The 17,578-nt window shown below is 38.3% G+C and overlaps 1 protein-coding gene across 6 annotated transcripts in view; it reads right to left on the bottom strand.

Moving 5' to 3' along the window:
* Positions 1–17,578, bottom strand: part of VEZT (vezatin, adherens junctions transmembrane protein) — a 53,440-nt gene that overhangs the window by 20,694 nt on the left and 15,168 nt on the right. For 5 of the 6 annotated variants that reach the window (XM_027893447.1, XM_027893448.1, XM_027893450.1 and 2 more), the window contains exons 2-5: positions 17,158–17,292; positions 9,920–10,009; positions 7,308–7,483; positions 4,547–4,822 (exon numbers count right to left, since the gene is read on the bottom strand). In XM_027893447.1, the coding sequence (XP_027749248.1) occupies positions 4,547–4,822; positions 7,308–7,483; positions 9,920–10,009; positions 17,158–17,292 (677 nt within the window). The remainder of the gene's footprint in view (positions 1–4,546; positions 4,823–7,307; positions 7,484–9,919; positions 10,010–17,157; positions 17,293–17,578) is intronic. The other variant, XM_027893452.1, reaches the window with a different exon arrangement.

The following is a 17,578-nucleotide window of genomic DNA, read 5'->3' as shown; positions in this document are numbered from 1 at the left end:
GTCTGTGTAACATTAAGCTCCAGTTACATCTATTCATGCACAATCTGATGCCAAATCTATGACTGAGACACTGTAAACAGCTGAGGTGAACTCTACTTGCTGGGACTGTGTTCAGTAGAATCAGCTTGGGAATGAACATAATGTGGATGGACAACAGGATGATCAATTATGACTAATTGTTTTGGGACTGGAAGCCTGCTTCTGCTCTCAACTTTCCAAGGGCAGGCGAGGAGGTGAATTCATGCCCACAATCACTAAAAGAGAAAAACTTACAGGGTACCTGGCAAGATTGAAGTGTGTTGCTGCCTTGGTAACTGTTTCTGTACCCTGTCTGACTAAAACAGCTGACCAAGTCAGCAGGCCTGACCCTGCTGCAAAAATGTCAGTCCTACTCCATGTGCTTAGCTGGGCCATGCTGCACATTGACCGAGAGGGAAATAGCTTATGGCCTTCACTGTCAACTATGAAAAGCAATGCAGCCCACCCAGAGAGCAAGGCTGGACCCATATCAGCATATTAATCATGATTAACACGAGCAGATTCATGCCAAATATTGCCATATTCTGAATACTCTAGCTGAAATACAATATATCTGCATACCACATTAAATGATGTGATGTTAAAATGGTTTATATAACATCTCATAAACATAAACAACTTTAAAATTTGAATAAAATAAAAAGTCCGTGTTCATTTCCATTTCTAAATGTAAATTTCAAGTGCCTAGCCTAGATGTACATTTCAGCAGGGAACACAGTGTGTAATGCAGCACATGCCCAACTCTTATGTTTCTCTAGCTTTCCAAGCTAACAAGTGGAAGTGTTTATGTATAAACTCTCACATCAGTTTGTAGACTCAAGCCTAGGGGGAATTGTCAGAAGGAGGCTCAAAGAAAAGGAGGAAAATTCTTCTGCTGTATAAAAGACAGAGGTGCATGTTCTTCTGTAGTGATGCAAGCATTTCCAACTCCTATACAGAACAAATACAGCACAACTCATGCACAGCATGTAGTGCCAATATTGAGCAAAACAATCTGCTTTCCTTCTGGAAAGGCTTGCTTCAGTCTTTTTTAGAAAATAATTCTTCTTTATTCCACTAATGTTATATTAGTATAATTTGTTATTAATGTCTACATGTCAGACATGTCTAATCCCTACCTTCCTAATGTTTCATTTATCTTCACAGAATCACAGAATGGTTTGGGTTGGAAGGGAACTTGAAAATCCTCTAGTTCCAACCACCCTGCCATGGGCAGGGACACCTTCCACTAGACCAGGCTCTCTGAAGCCCCATCCAGCCTGAGGCTTCTAATCTAAACCGGCCCTATTTCAGACTAAGCCATTCTCCCTTTTCCTATCACTACACACTCCTGTAAAAATTCTCTCTTATCATCTGTGTATTTAATTTGACTTACAAAATGTTATGGGTTTTGCATATCAGCCACAAGTAGCAAGACGAAAAAAAAGGTTAAGGATGAATTTTCTTTCCTACTGCTCCAGACCCATTTTACTTGTAAAGAATAATGACATATTTCTCCATTATTTTCACAAGCTAAATCTTAAACAGGCTTTCAACTTCCAACAAACTTATATAGACACATTGAAACCTATTCCTGCACTCCAATATTAAAGTAGTTCTATAAAGATGCTAAAATGCACCAACATGTGGCTCCTGGGGCTTAATTCCAGTTTAAAATATAGTAGAAAGGGAGCATTTTGGAAAAGAAGTTAATTATTTCAGTGACAGGCAAGGGAATAAATACTTGCTGCAGCCTTTCATTATATATTCCTTCAGTTCTCATTTCATAATGTGCAAGACAATGGACATACTTTCATTACCCTGCAGAAATTCCAGGCTGCAACCCATGATCAGGCTTCATTTGTCTAATTGCAAGTGAAGCAATTAGACAGAAATAGTGCCTTTCTGCCTGAGCAGAGCATTGCCTAACCTTTGCTACACAATTTCTGTAATCCAAATTACCCAGGTGAGATCTTGGCCATCTCTGCATTGCAGAGCTTGTACAAGTAGACACACCTGAAACGCCAACAGCAGGGCTAAACACTTCTGAAGGCCATTCTGTAATCAGAATATCAGAATATCTTTGAAAGTAGCTAATCCAAGAAAAGCCTGACAGGATTGCAGAATCACAGAATAGTTAAGGTTGGGAGGGACCAATGGAGATTATCTAGTCCAAGCTCCCTGCTCAAGTTCTTAGCTCCTATACTATGTGGCTGCTGTGAGTTTTATTGGATGGGAGGGGAATGAAGGCAAAATTATGTTTGAATCTTATTTGAGTACAGCAGTAGTAAATAGTGAACTAGTGATGACCAACCAAAACCTCATCAGAAATAATCTAACATTTACAGAGACAGTCCAATATCAATTAATAAGGGGCAAATAGGATATAATAAAGCAAAACCATAGATATTTCAAAGCATATATAATTTAGCCTACAAAAATAGCAATGAATGGTGCAATGGGGAGGAAAACCACAAGTGGACAACAAGGAACTTCAGCTGCAGACCTAGGCTTGCCCTATCACAGTTTAGCTAAGAACAGCTAGTCAAAATCTGAACTTGGTACTATTTGTCAGCTTCACTATTTTTCCATTCACAATATGACTGATGTCCAGCCCAAGCGATGCTGAGCTAGCAGTACCTTAAAACAGTTGCCTGTGTGTCACTGACCAGGATGCTGCTCCACCTGATTGAACTCTCATTCTTTAAGGATGTAAAATAACACAAGATAATACTCATTAACATTTCAGATGTAACCATTTCTATTGCCACGTGACTCTTTCTGAACAAGCACTACAACTTTGACAAGATTACTACAGGAGATCGTACTAAACTTTGTTCTGCTGAGGTTTATTGTCGCAAAATTCTAGAAGAAAAAAGGGATAACTAGTTTTTTGGATCATACACAAAGTGCTACCACAAAGAAAGAATTTCTCATTGATCTGTGCAGCAGCATCTCTTGTATATGTGGCTGCAGAAAAGGACACTCTGCAGTTAGAACTTTCTCCAGGCTAAACAAAACCAAAACTTGTACAGCACTGACTTCTTCATACTGTACAATTGTTCCAGTGAGGATGTCAGTCAGACTTCTCCCCCTCCATCCATACTCCAAAGTCTTTTGAAAAGTTTGCCAAAGTTTTAAGTAAAGAGGCTATTAGATCAAGCATCAGCTTAAAGACCAGTCTGTTTTTTGTTAATCTGTTATCTAAGATATGTAGTTAAAGAACAAGGCAGCAGCAATTTAGACACTGACCACAAGTTCGTTTGCTTAAACTTAGGCAAAAATCCAAATGTTTTTCTCATCTGTAATTTGGACAAGCCCTAACAATAATTTCTTTTAAGAACCCGTTTGCAAAGATAAGACTGCTTATTGCTTAACTATATGCTTCTTCAGCAAAAAACCCAGATCAAAACAAAACACATAGCTAGGCAGACTGAACACATGCTTATGCATTCCGAAGGGAGAACGAAACATTTCTTTAGCGAAGCACACTGAAGGTATCTCAAGCTAGAAAATTAATCCAAAATTTCAAGTCTACGGTTTCAAGCTTGCATGTAAGAACATGTGCCTGAAGGCAGAATAGTTGGCCTGGCACGAACAAACAACTTTTTGGTGCACGCAAGGGAATTTTTGATTGTTTTTAGAAAGAAGTCAACTGTATTTTAGGTGTTGGCGTTTCCCACCTCCTTTAGCTTTAAGTCTAACTGGCACAGATATGTATCTCACCATAGGCTGTTACAAGGGAAAAGCCTCCACGCCAATGGGAGTGCACAGAAGCAGGCCTCTTGGCTTTGGAATCATTGCATACACTGAACACGTTCTGATGTCCTTTCACATACCAAATGAGCAAAACTTACCAAATCACTACAAGAGCAAAGTAATCAGAAACACTTTCATATCCCTTAAGTGAGAGGCAAATTCAACAGTAACTTATTTAAGAAGCTAAACATTTCAACAATTGTATGCAAGAAAAAAGAGTAATATTAACTTTATTTGAGGTGGGAAATGATCTTTGATGGTTTTTGCTGATTACTTTGTTCTCACTACTTCAGACTGTTATTTGTTACACAAAAATAGAACGGTTTTCATGTCATCTTGTTTTCTAAAATACAAATGATTACTTGCAGATCAGTTTATTTACATATATTTGGTAATATAAGATAAAAAAACCTATCTCAAACAACCAACTCTCTAAATGACTCCCCAAAATACTTAACTGAAATTATTTCAAAGTCCTTTTCTTTGTGTATTTCATTGCTAGTAGAGCAGAAAATGTCAAAGACGTATGAGTTTTGTGAGACTTAATTCACCTTCAGGATGCAGAGTTGTTACACTTTTAACACTGAGTTGTTAGAATTCATTCTTTTAGTATGAATTGTAATTATACTATTTTATGTAAGCAAAAAACTTGAAGTACTATGTTTTTCAGTTATTCCACTTGTTACAGGAGACAGTGTAACAAGACAACTCTAGAAGACAGCAGGCTTGAATGGATATGTGTATTAAATAAAGTGAAATACAGACTCACAGGGTAAATCCTCTCGAAATTACTTCAGTCTCTTGAATGAGTCGTAGAGCTTTCCTCACGAGATTAGTAAAAGCTCGGCTATTTGCCACTGTTTCCTCCAGCTGGATACAGTGTTTTCGCAGGGACATTTGCAGCTTGGCTGTCCTCCATGTGCCCCATACTCTAAAGACTGCATAGACAAGCAGAACCAGTCCCCACGGCAGCCACGATGATTCCTTCCACCACGAAGGAAGCATAAGCAGTGCACTTACAAAGGCAAGAAAGAGCGAGACATCCCTGCAAACAGAGAAAGCATCATCAACCACAGATTCCTGAGGTCAAACAACAGGTAAAAAAAAATCACAAAATTTTCAGTTACATTTGAGATTACAACATCTTATTATGGGGACTTTTATGTACATCCTGAAGGGAGCTGTGAACACCAAAAACTACCCTAGTGGCAGACTTAGATGAATATGTACATGCTATTACATGCTCGGTATACTTGAAGGAAACATTTCTCCAGCTTTTTATAGCATGACTAGAATAATATACCACTTTGAAAGGTCAGTTTCTCTTACATATGACTTAAAAAAAAAAAATAGAGGGGAAAAAAAAAAGAAAAGAAAAAGAAAAGAAAATAGAAAAAGAAAAAAACTGACTACTCAGCATTATAAGCCAGGGCGTGTAGGAACTGTAATATCTGCGCTTCCAGGTTCAAGAGTACAGTAGGGAAGGGCATGTTTCTTTTGGTAGCAAATCCCTCAAGTAATGCCAGCTGTATTTTTTCTAGAGTCTGACTCATTTAACTTGGACACCAACGCACCACTAGTTTTTAACACATTTTTATAAATATGGCTTGAATAATCATTTTAAATAATTTGGCAGCTTTTGAAAATTCTTGAAGAACAGAGTTCCTAGTATCTCGGTTCAGTTATTTCTAAAGGACATTTCAAAAACTTCATAGTTATTTTTTTTCTAAAAAAATTCAACATAAATAAGAAAATGCTAGAAAATACACTGTGTTTCACACTATTATTATAGTTAGGGTTTTGTAAAATAATTGCAACCTTCACAGAGATGGACGGGATATTGGCTTCAAGGTACATTTCAACTATAGTTTTCCAGAATTTTTTCAATGAAAAATATTCACTTTCTTTACCCCATAAGCTGCATATCCTGTATTTAGATTTGGAAGTATTCAAAAGGAATATTTTTCCATTTCTAAAATAAGACATGGTCTCTGGGTTTTTATTTTTCTCGATGGTTTTGTGGGCAAATTTCAACAAGCTTTACAAGTGTTAACTCTTCAGGGCTACTGGCTCCTGATAGGTTTCAGTAAAGGTCCAGGGTTAAAACAGTCCAAATATGTAATCACCTTTAAAAGAGACAGACAGACACACAGTCTCTAACTTCCTTGGTAAATTAAAGAAATAAAGTCACTCGCAAAAAAAAAACAAACACAATCATGAAAGACTAAGAGAGATATAAGAGCTCACTTAGTCCATTTTCAGCTTCTGGTTAACCCAGATCATCATGGGCAGACCAAAGATGAGACTTCACCAACCACACAGAGAGCCATTCCAACTCATGAGTACCCATAGAGTTCAAAAGATTTCCCCTAAATCCAGTTTGAATCACTGGCAGATTAACTACATTATTTTTCCTCATATCCTTCCCTGTTATGAACAGAGTGAATGACAACTGATCCCCACATTCCTAACACCTTCTACACATCCTAACACTATTCAATCCCAGTTTCTTTTTTGGAACAATACTGCATATGCAATTACTCATCACTTTGTGTTTACTAATTTAACTTTTCCTTCCCAAGTGCAGCATTAGACTTTTCTCTTTATTGACTTTTCTATCGATTTCAAGGTATTTGTCCAATCTAATTCTGACCCTCTATTCTATGAAAACACAAACTTGGTGTCATCTGTAAGTTGAATAATATTCACTTATTTTGTAAGTGTACTTTTTCATCTGAACAGGTAAAGAAACCGAATAATGCTAGGACCAGAAAAATCTGGTTCAAAAGTTCTCTTGTTTGACAGAGAGCATCAATAACTTAAACAGTTGGGGTGTGACTATAATAACTTTATTTTTCTAACATATGTATGAGAAAATAACACTGGGCTGTGTTATAAGATTTTTATCTACTGATTCCTGTCCATTTCTGAGCAAGACACTCTGTCAGAACAACCACTGGCCTTGTTATTTTTCAAATACAGGTGCTAGTTGTTCAGATAATGCTGCAGTCAGCCCCCTCAGAATTCTTGAGTGAATTTCACGAGACTTTATTGACTCCAATGCATCCTATTTAAATAGTTTTTAGTTATTCTTCTGGTATTCTACATCTGAAAATTAATTGCACATCCCACCTCACCTCTCCCCCATGCAATTTATTTTATGAATACCACAGCAAAAAAACCACTTTTCAATTCAGTCCTCACAATCATGTCTCATTTCTCAAAATCACCTTTGTTTAGTTTTAGAAATTAATGAATTAATCAACCATGTTAGTTCTTCCTAATAGAATATATTAGTTTGGAAGTATCCATTCAAGTAGCTATCTCAGATTAAAATTCACTTTTTCAATAAAATGCCTGATTAAAAAAAAAAACACTCTCATAAAAAATCTGGGGACTAGTGGACCAAAGACCCAAGGACTTGAGAAAAAAAATAGATACTTTAATGCTGCATTTTATTTCAAGAGCACACAATATATTTTTTGCTTGTTTCTCAGTGAATATAGTGGTAGATATTCTCTATACAATACCAAATATTAGGAGTTGCTAGGGAGCGCAGTGTTGGAAGCTGTCTGTTTTCCTGTTGCTTACACTGCCCCGCAGACAGGATACTGGGGTCAAGGAACTCAATCAGTTCCACATCCTCCTGCAGCAGAACTTCCTGTTGCAGGATGGTACGGAGCGTGTCAACTCGAAATCCAACATCCTTACCACAAACGGGCAGGAGAAAAAAACAGGCATTAGTGAAGAATATGCAAATTCTTAAAATTAAGTTAGCAGAACAAGGAAAACACCCAGACACTCTACATTTTACTGACAGCAGTCTATTCTCAAAGAGTACAGGAATGTTTTAGATATATCACAAGCAGCTACTTCATATTTATTAAACCTGTTTAACTTTAAAAACTCACATACAACCTAACATTTCAGACTTGCAGGATGCATGGCACTGACTTTGTGATCTGACCTAGTTAGCAACAATAACTGGAAACAGGCCACAGAGTATGCCAATACATTTGCATAAGAATCAGAGAGGTCCTGTATCTATTACAAGATCATTTCTGAAACAGTAAACACTTTTTTTTTTTTTTTTAAATGTCATGACATCATTTATGTCATCACAAACAAAACTCAGAAAGAGAAGAAAGATTCTGCAAATTAGTCAACAAAAAGTCACTTGTGGACACTTAGTAATAGCAGGTTAAAGCACTGGACTCAAGCCTCAGGTAAAGGCAGTGAAGTCCCCTCCTGCAAGATTCTGTACCTTTCCCAAGGAAACTCAATCCAAGCATGAAACAGCATGGGGCTCTGAAGGCCTCCCACTTGATAAACTCCAGGCAAACTTAAGGGAGCTACTTACTTGTGAATTTGATGCCATGATAGGCATTTGTTACTTTTTCCCTACTACTTTCTCTTTAAGACAAATATGCAGTTCTTGAAGACAAATGTGTCCATCAGAGAAGCCCACAGAAATTTTAGTTTGCATAGTGCACCAAACCATAATACAAAACATTTTAATTTAAGAATGTCATAACAAAGCCCAACAAACACTGAACACGTGCATCTTTGCATCTAGCTTATTACAGGAGAGAAAGGAGATTATTTCTGAAAACCCTCTAACAGAAGCTTTTCACACAAGTGTTACATTTCACAGTACAAAACCTGTTTAGTTCTGTCATTGACAGAATGAGATTCTTTATGAAACCATAGGATAGCTGGTTTAAAAGTTTAATTCCACACACTGATGTCACTCAGATAATCTGCATTCTATGTCTAGTGGAAAACGGTTTTTTTTCAGGACTGTGTGCAAGAGGAAACTGCCCTCCTCCAACGCATCCTGTGTCATTTCAGTACACTACTTGTAACATGCAGCAGGACAAACAGGTTCTCCATGTTTTTTGGTTATGCCTCCATCTCAAGAAAGTATGGCTAAAAATTGCTGTAAAGATAATACCTTTTGATTCACAGGGGAAGAGGGAGGATGAAAAAAGTCAATCAAAGATCACTAATGAGAGATTTCCGAGGAAATTTTGTTCTCCTGAGATAAAGAAGAGGAGATAGCAATTGGGTTTGGCAGAACTCTCTGAGAAATGGAAAAGCCTAACTTCTCATGTAGCTCAAAATTTTCTTTTGAAGCTATATTTTAAGATGCCAACCCTACATCACAGTAGGAAAAAAAAAATCAAAATTCTAGATTCTGGGACAGTCCAACTAAAATGACATTTGCAAGCCTGAAGCAGCTGGGTACAAGTTAAAGCAGATCTGAGACAAGCCCAGACAGAAGACTGAACTGGCTAGAAAGTGGTGCTGCAGAGAACAGCACAAGGCAGCATAAAATTATTTTTAACTAACTGGGATAGAACAATCCCCCTTCAGGTCTAACCCACACAAGCTGACTTGGGCCCTAAATGATCCTGCAGGCTCCAGGAGGAGGAGAATACAACCTCTGTTGGGACACACAACCTGCTTCTGAACTGCTGAAATGAGAGCACGTGGGCAGCACAGAGAACGCATCTGGGCTCTCCCAACAGCCAGAGTGCTGCAGGACGTCTGTCCTCTGCTCAATGGCAGCAAATGACAGTTCTGAAGCATTGGAATGGAACTGCCTTAGTTTGCTCTGCTTCCCCCAAAGTGCAGAAGCCCAGTGGACAGCAGTGCAGAAACAAAGAGGCCAGGATGGGTGCAGGGCTAGTACAGCTGCACTGCAGTGGTGCTATGCCTGAGCCAACAGCTGAAACAGAGGGTAAAGCAATACTCAGGTGAAGGTTCAGAGCCTTCTGTCCTAGGCGGTCTCTGCAAGGCACTCGGCTGCAACACAGGGACCTTCTCAGTCAGCATCTCCCCACTGCCTTCCACCAACGGGGATAATTTCTCACATATTTTATTTTCCCTTCCACATATTTTATTTTATTTTCTCTTCCACATTTTGAAGATCTTCAGCCTGGCTACTGATACTGTTCCTGTCCTTTTGTGCCCAATTTGGCACAGTTAACTCTGAAAACCAGAATCAGCACTATCTGAAGAATAAGTAATACACTTAAGAGCCAAAACCAACAACACAGACCAAAGATGTTGCGCAGAGGAGCAGGAAGACCTGTGGATTAGAAAAGGAAATGGAAAAATAAAAAAAGTGATCACTTACCAGTCGGTGAAGTATGTCATCGTTTTTCTTATACTGTGGAAAAGGAAACCAGCTTCTAAAGAACTCAACTAGTTTTGACAGGATGCCTTCCTGAAGGGAACAGAAATTATTCCAATTAAAAAAAGCCAAAACAAAACAAAAAAACCAATCCCAAAGCCAAAAATAAATAAATAACAACATACAATGTCTTTACTTTTCTGCATTTGATTTTCTTGTTAGCTCAGACCCAAGTACCTGTAAGGAAGTTTCACTTACTGTGTCTGGCCTAACTTCAGAGTACACTAAGAGAACATCTGCTTCCTGTCAGTTTGCTTGTACACAAGAGAATAAAATAAAGCTTTCAGTAACCCCACCTATTTGGAGCATAATAGATTGTTATGTTGTTCTGTTAAAAATAACTACAGCTAGAATTAGTTTGATCTCAAGTTGGCAGCTACTGCATTGATATGAAAGACTTGCTCTCTCCTAGAGGATAAAAACCTAACATGTTAAATGGCTAACAGGGGGTGAAAAAAAGTAAAAGACTGGAAGAGGGCAGCCCACTGCAGCTTGAGAACAAGGTTCCAAAGAAGTTGTGAACAGAGGCAGGGAATAGTGAGGGTAAGAAGAGGAACTGTCCAAACCAGTGTGTGCTATTGGGTTCTTTGTCTCCGTACTGCTTCCCATGTAACCTAAATTCACACTTTTATCTGAGCTGTAAACATAACTTCAAACGCCTTTAATTAGAGGGACTCCCTCTCAGTCATCACACATTTTACTCACATATCTTCCTAAAACATGATGCATGACAGATTATAATTGAATAGATGCACAATTTTGCTTCAGTCTGCAGCCATCCAATGGGGAAAAAAAAAAAAAAGCAGTTTTTGACACACACTGTATATCTACTTTCCTCAGACTGAACTGACAGGAAGTATTTTTCAAAATATTTACTTACATATATTTCATGAATTCTTGGGCCCTACCTCTTAATCTTCAGACTGCTGACATGTAATACAATCAAGCAAAATGCATGCCAAAAGAAATTGATTGTGAAGTGCTTACATTTGGTGGCATACTTCTTCAAAATAAAAAACCACAACCCATGCAGATTCTAGTAGTTCAGTGTATAAAAGGTGACAGCTTCTGTTTCTCGGGGTTTGGTTTTTTTCCTTTTTTTATTCCCATCTTTGTTTTTTTTCTGGGTTTCCCCCCAACTACAAGGCGGGAAACGCAAGCAACAGGAGCTTGGAGCTTTGCAGTTGGCCCTATGACCAGTCTGCAGCCCTGTCACAAGCGTGGCAAGGCTGATGCAGCAAACCAGAGCAGCTTTAACATCAGAAATTGTCACCTTAAAGCCCTTATGCTTCAACAGTTTTTGAAATAATTTAATTTGGTGCCCATTTAGGTAATCTAACTCAAGTTTTTCTTTATATATGTCTCATCTTTCTGTGTACAGTTAGAATTGCAGACCAATGCCAAAAGGAAGTGTTTTTAGGTCAGTGGAGAGGTAAAACAATAACATGAATTTCATAATGATAGCTCTTCCTGATACACTGACACCACTGTGGCTTATTGGGAGGAGCTATCCCAGCAATTCACACTTAAAGACTATGGAATAAATCCAAGCGATTCTATTTTGATGTTGCTCAAGGGCAATGACACAAATCGGAAGAATGGCACAAACTGCAACACTAGATTATCTTCCAAGGATCTTGCAGAGCAGTGCAAAAGAAAACAAAATTTTCTGATTAGAATTTTAGAAAATTGAAATTAAATAGACAAAAGACTTGCTCTGCATTTGAATTTCAAACAGATACTCCATTCAGAATTCCTTTTCCTAGTACGCTGAAAGCAGGGTACAGAATGAACTGTCCATTTAATTTAAGATTATGCCTCTTGAAGCCTACCATTTTCAACTGCTTAGCTTTTCGTAAGTCTTCTGATTTTTATCATGAACATTTAAAGCTACACCAAGAACAGTTTTAAACTGCTACCAGCTTACTAAACTAAACTGTGAAGTTACTGAAAAAAACCCAGTGTGCTACATAAGTAATCTTTTAGTTTATTCTCCATGTTTTAGTTTAAAAATAAAAATCCCAGCTTGCATAAACACTGAACAGGCATGTCAGTGCTTGAAAACACAAACCAAGACAACCCACTGTCTTGGGCTGTGACCCAGCAGAGTACAGCAACACACTAAATTATTCAGATCCTTGGAATAGTGTCTCAGTTTGCATTCCCATTGGGAGTGTTACTGACAAGTAAAACAACTTTCTCCAACACACAAGTCAGGTCATGTAGCCAATGCTTCTGGAATATTCTTCTTACAACTTTAGAACACCACTCTCTGTAAGCTGAATAACAAAGATGTATAACCCCTAACATTTTTAAAATATAATATCACAGGACATGCACATTTTAGGTACATTCATTTGAATTAAAAAAAAAATTCTAAGGACTACTTCTCTTGCGTAGGGCAATTCTGTGCACTACAGAAGATAATGCTATGTATTAAATACCTTGCAGCTACCCAAAACTAGCACTAAGGGGGTGGGAGGCCTACACTAAGGCAAAGGGTGAGTTCCTCTGCCGTCCCACATCAGGTCACCTGCATGGCCACTAAGGGCTGTGCACTGAGCCCCAACAAAATCCTCTGCCTCCAGCACCAGCTCTATTCTAGGGATGAAGTATTATCATATCTAAGATGGGATAAGGTGTGACAGTACAATCAATTTAAACATTCATACATGCACAGCAGTCTAGGAAAATGACTGAGAAAGGAGAGGTGTAAATGGGAAGAGATGCATTCCTTAAAGATCAAGCAGAATCACCCAAATAGGATTTCATTCCAGAAAACAGGTCTAGAGACCAGAACTTCAGCTGTAACTTTCTCCAGAGTACAGCCAGAAACACTGCACCTATAATTACTACGCTTAATCACATCTCTATACTCCCTTAGATGGCAGCCTGGCATTTCACCAGTCTCCAGAACACAGCCTTGAAACACTTTTACAGCTTTTCAGCTCAGTGTTCATTAAGACCATATTCTGATTATAAAAACCCAAAACATCACCAAAACCACACCTTGAGAACTATTTAAGATGTGCTTCAAATTCAACTGATGCTTGTCTTTCCTTAAGCCTGAACCACATGCTCTGTTTGGCAGGACAGCAAGACACAACAGAAACATTTGTATCAATCACTAGGAACCTCCGTTTTTTCCCAGATTTGTTTTTTTTCACTCCCTGACTATCCCAAATGAGATCTTGTCATGCCAAATTCTTGCTACATGTCACCAGACTGCAGCTGCACAGGGTTCCTACTTGACTGAATACAAGAGGAGGAAACAATCTCAAAGACAAAGCAATACCCTGGCTTTTACATTTTTATTTTAATAAAGTGTTTAAGGCATTCGGAAACTTGCTTTTCAGAACAGAAGGAAAATGATACCCATATACTAGGAATCACTCAGCATGGAACACCATCTGCCCCCTGTGATCATAGCTACATTAAACCTCAAGCAATATAATTTTATATTAGGACTGTGGATAGGTACATATTGAGAAGTCAGAAAACATTTATTTTCCAGACATTTTATAATTTCAGTAGATAAGGCCGGCAAAGGCCGAGAGAAGGGAAATGATAACAGTCTTACGTAAAACTGAGGAAATGACTGGACAGGCAAATGCCTGTATGTCATACAAAAGTTGCCACAAAGCCTCGGATCCTCCTAAATTCACTCTACTGTTTTAAATGCATGGTCAGCTGCCTCTCCCTCTTTCTCTTTCCTTTTGAGACACTCTACCAAAATGGGACACAGGAATCAAATGACAAAAGCAAACTTTCTGACATCAGATTACAAAAGAAAAGTGTTACCACTCCCAAACTGGTACTGGAACAGCAGCAGGAAGAACCTATGGCATTTTATCACTAGAAATGACACACACAGGCTTCTTCCTTATTTCCACTATGTATCCTTGTCTAGACAGTGATGAGACAATGTGAACGTCATCCTAGCACTTGCAAGAAATGGACAGCCCATTTTCACACACTCCCTTCCTTCAAGCTGCAAAGCAAACTATGACGAATTACTTCTACATCTGACACAACACCGGAGGACTTGATCCCAACACAATAAAATTAAGTGTAAAATGCTTGAGGGGTAGGGAGGGGAAAAAATTAGAATACTTGAGGCTTTTAAAAGTCGTATATCTTAATACTTAGGAGGCTCTTAATCCCACAACACTTTTATATTAAACTTGGTGAAAACTATATATATAAACACAGTATTATACTGCTTGTCTGGCTTCCACGTAAGTAACTATGCAAAATAAAGTAATGCAGCTAAGTGACAGTCCATTAATTACTTCATAGTAATGAACACAATATGAACCAATGAAATATTTCATCCTAACTTTATATTAACAGTGAACAAATTTTAAAGTTTAATAAATAAATAAGCATTTAATTAAAGTCTTCCTGCACTAAATCAGACTAGCTATTTTCAACATGAATACAGCACAGAACTGTCAATAGCTATAAAAGGAAAATATATTTTCAGGTGGTTTCTTGGGGGTTATGGTGAGTGCCAGCTGACAATTCTGAAAAGCAAGGGCAGTAGACCTAATACTTCCATGAATACTTTTAAAGGTAGTTCAAAAAAAAAAAATTTGTGAGCTAAACCTTGACTTAAATTCAGCCTTAAATTCAGCGTGACCACTGATAGAAGCAATCATTATTATAAATGCAATACCTGTCCACATCAAGAGTAACTAGAAATCAATTTATTAATTAAATTTAAAATAATCTTACGTTAGAAAAAACAGCCAAGGAAACATGGAGATGCAGCAAGAATCACTTTTCCTCCTCCCTTCAGGTAATCTCACAAATCCTCAGCACATGAAACTGGAGTTCTGAATGCAGCTCCTTCATAATTTTTTTCAACATGATTGCTGAACGCTTTGAAAAGCTGTAAACTCTAGAAGAACACTGCTGAACAGTACTAAACTTAGTGATTCTTACTGTAGGGTGGTTATTTTTTATAGGCTGCCTAATCCGTGTGCTAGGCATGCAGTGGTACTTACTGGTCTGCTCAATGGATATGCACCTGCATCTTACCTAATGGTCATCTCTGATCAGGAAGCGGGGCATGAGAGAAGGGAGACACGGCACACTTCCATAGGAAGGAATACAATTCTCAGAAACTGGGGATCGAGGGTGTGTAACAAAACATGCAGTGCAGCTGTCCAACATGTAACACAAACTGTGACCCATCGATCTACGAGGAGACTCCAACAGCATTGAGGACCAAAGCAAAATATTTCATGTTTTATTACCCAGTCTTTTCAAATGGACTAGTGAGTGTGTAAGGAAGTTTATACAGTCTGTACAGAGAGTGGTTGAAATGAGTATCACATATATGAAAATCTGACCCATGAAGGCTTCTCTGAATATGGCTAGATGAATAAGCTTCACACTGCAGCTTCCGAATTTCCACTTCAAGGACGGCACAAGTCAGTCATTTTAAATACACCATACTCTTGCAAACACTTCAAAAAAACCACCTTCTTCCTTAGATCAGAAAGAAACTGACTTATCCACATAAATTCATACACTTCTGAATCTTATCCCACCTAGGATCCTACACAGACCAAAACAAATTAAAAATCCCACAAGAAACTAATGCTTCTGACCTAAAAAAAAAGAGGAACCAGAGTGACACATACAAAACCCAAAAAGAATTGTTGAAATAAAGCCTAACTGTGACTTGGCTAATTCTTTCAAGCCTCTGAGAACTGAGTAGAGGATATACATTAAGACGGCACTATTTTTAGAAAAGACTCCAAGAAAAGCATTAGTTCTCCTCATTTGCCGTATGATTCCCCATCCACCAAAACCTGCAGGGAGAACTTCTGAATATCTCAGTGTCATATCATATTGCCTGTGTTTGGGAAAAATAGTATGTTCACTGCCAGCTAATTGGAAGGGTGGAACATTCTGCAGCAGGAAAGCAGCAGAGGTTACAAACAAGAGGAAAGGGGCTGTGGACCACTGATACGAAGATGGCAGAAAAGATGTAAAGCAGAAATGAACAAGAGGAAAACCGAGCTGCAGTAGGTTAAAAGCCACAGCAGGCAAGATGGAAGCTACCATAGAGAGTGGTGAGAGAGGAGAAAGAAATGACAACTCTTCAGAGGCAACGCACCAAGCCGTGGATGCTTGGTTTGGGTTCCTACCTGAGGCGCTGCCCAACTCAGCCTGCAGCAACCAGGACAGAGAAGTCCACATGGCACCCTTTTCCTCCTGGCCTAGCACATAGTTGGAGCACATCCACTGAAATTTGAACTCTCCACTGTGAATGTGAAAGAGGTAGGCAGAAAATTACTGCTCTTCACAGGCTCCATCTAAGTGCTAAAGGAGAAAACCAACTGACTGTGGATTTTTCAATAGGTTTGCTGCAAAGAGTTTCCTACATCAGCTCTCACAAAAGAGGAACTTTCTCGCCCGCTCCAGAGCTCCTTGTCTGACTCACATTGCCTGTACACTACCAGTAAGAGTAAAATACAATTTATTTTTAATAAGGAAAACAAAAAATGTGTAAGCCATAGTAGGTGTTAAATGGTCAAATTCTCAATCACAGTTTTAATAAAAAAATGTTTAAAAAAATCCACAGGTCTTTACTTAAAAGGATAGAGAATTAAGAAGTCTGAGCTAATTAGCTGATGAATATTGAAAGCTGTTACTGTTAGAAAATTACCATAACCTAAGCACAATTCTACTATCTCATTCAGATTGGTTATTGTATTTCTGCTTCCCAGAAATCCTCTTTCTTAATATGCTTTGTCACAGACAAAGCTATACTTAGCAACTGAATGCCTGAGAAGGGCTGGGAACTATAAATATTCTGTTCCAGAAAATTACAGGTTCTATTCCCAGAATGTCATGCTAAACTAACATAACAATATCCACTAAATAAGATAACTTACAACACTCAAAAAATTATTTATCAAAGTCTCTTGCTTTCTTAGTTTATATAAGTGCAAAGAAACACTCCAAACTATACTGATTAACCACGACTTTCCAAACACATTTGTAGACAAGATATGTCAACCAGTTGTGGTTTATTGTTCGGGCTTTTCCCCTTTGTATTTTTTAAACACTGTAAGAGATATATCTTTATACTGATTTTGCCTATTTGTGAAGCAATGCAGTTCTCTTTTGAGAAGATAAATACTCAGGAACAGGAGAGAGCTCACTTTCTGCGCAGCACGCACAATCCGCTCTTTTTCTTTCTCCGCTGCTGCACATTGCTCCGCCTTCTGCGACGCTGATGAGCATACTTCAAAATCCGTGTGTCCCAAATCCTGCAGATACTGGTAGAGTGGGGAATTCTGAAAACAGAGTCATAAAAAGAAAAATGAGAAAAAAAAAAACAATGTGAAAAATCATTCCCTGTTTCCCACAAAACACAACTGTGAATACAGCAACCACACAACCAGCAATGAATGGACTGAGAAATGGAAAAAAAAATTAGAAAAAGACTTCTGCTCTCTCCAAGGACAGTACTAGCACTTCTGGCAGAGTACCACAGTTATTAAAAAAATCCCGCAGCGTACAAACAAAAAACCACCCAACTTCTTTAAGCTGCTGGCAAAACTACTAATTTACAAACAGTCC

Source organism: Empidonax traillii, unplaced genomic scaffold, assembly GCF_003031625.1.
Source record: "Empidonax traillii isolate 1590-97213 ecotype Southwest subspecies unplaced genomic scaffold, ASM303162v1 scaffold389:size961896, whole genome shotgun sequence".
NCBI classification, from domain to species: Eukaryota; Metazoa; Chordata; class Aves; order Passeriformes; family Tyrannidae; genus Empidonax; species Empidonax traillii.
Note: the sequence above shows the minus strand (reverse complement) of the source record. Positions and strands in the feature narration are given on the sequence as shown.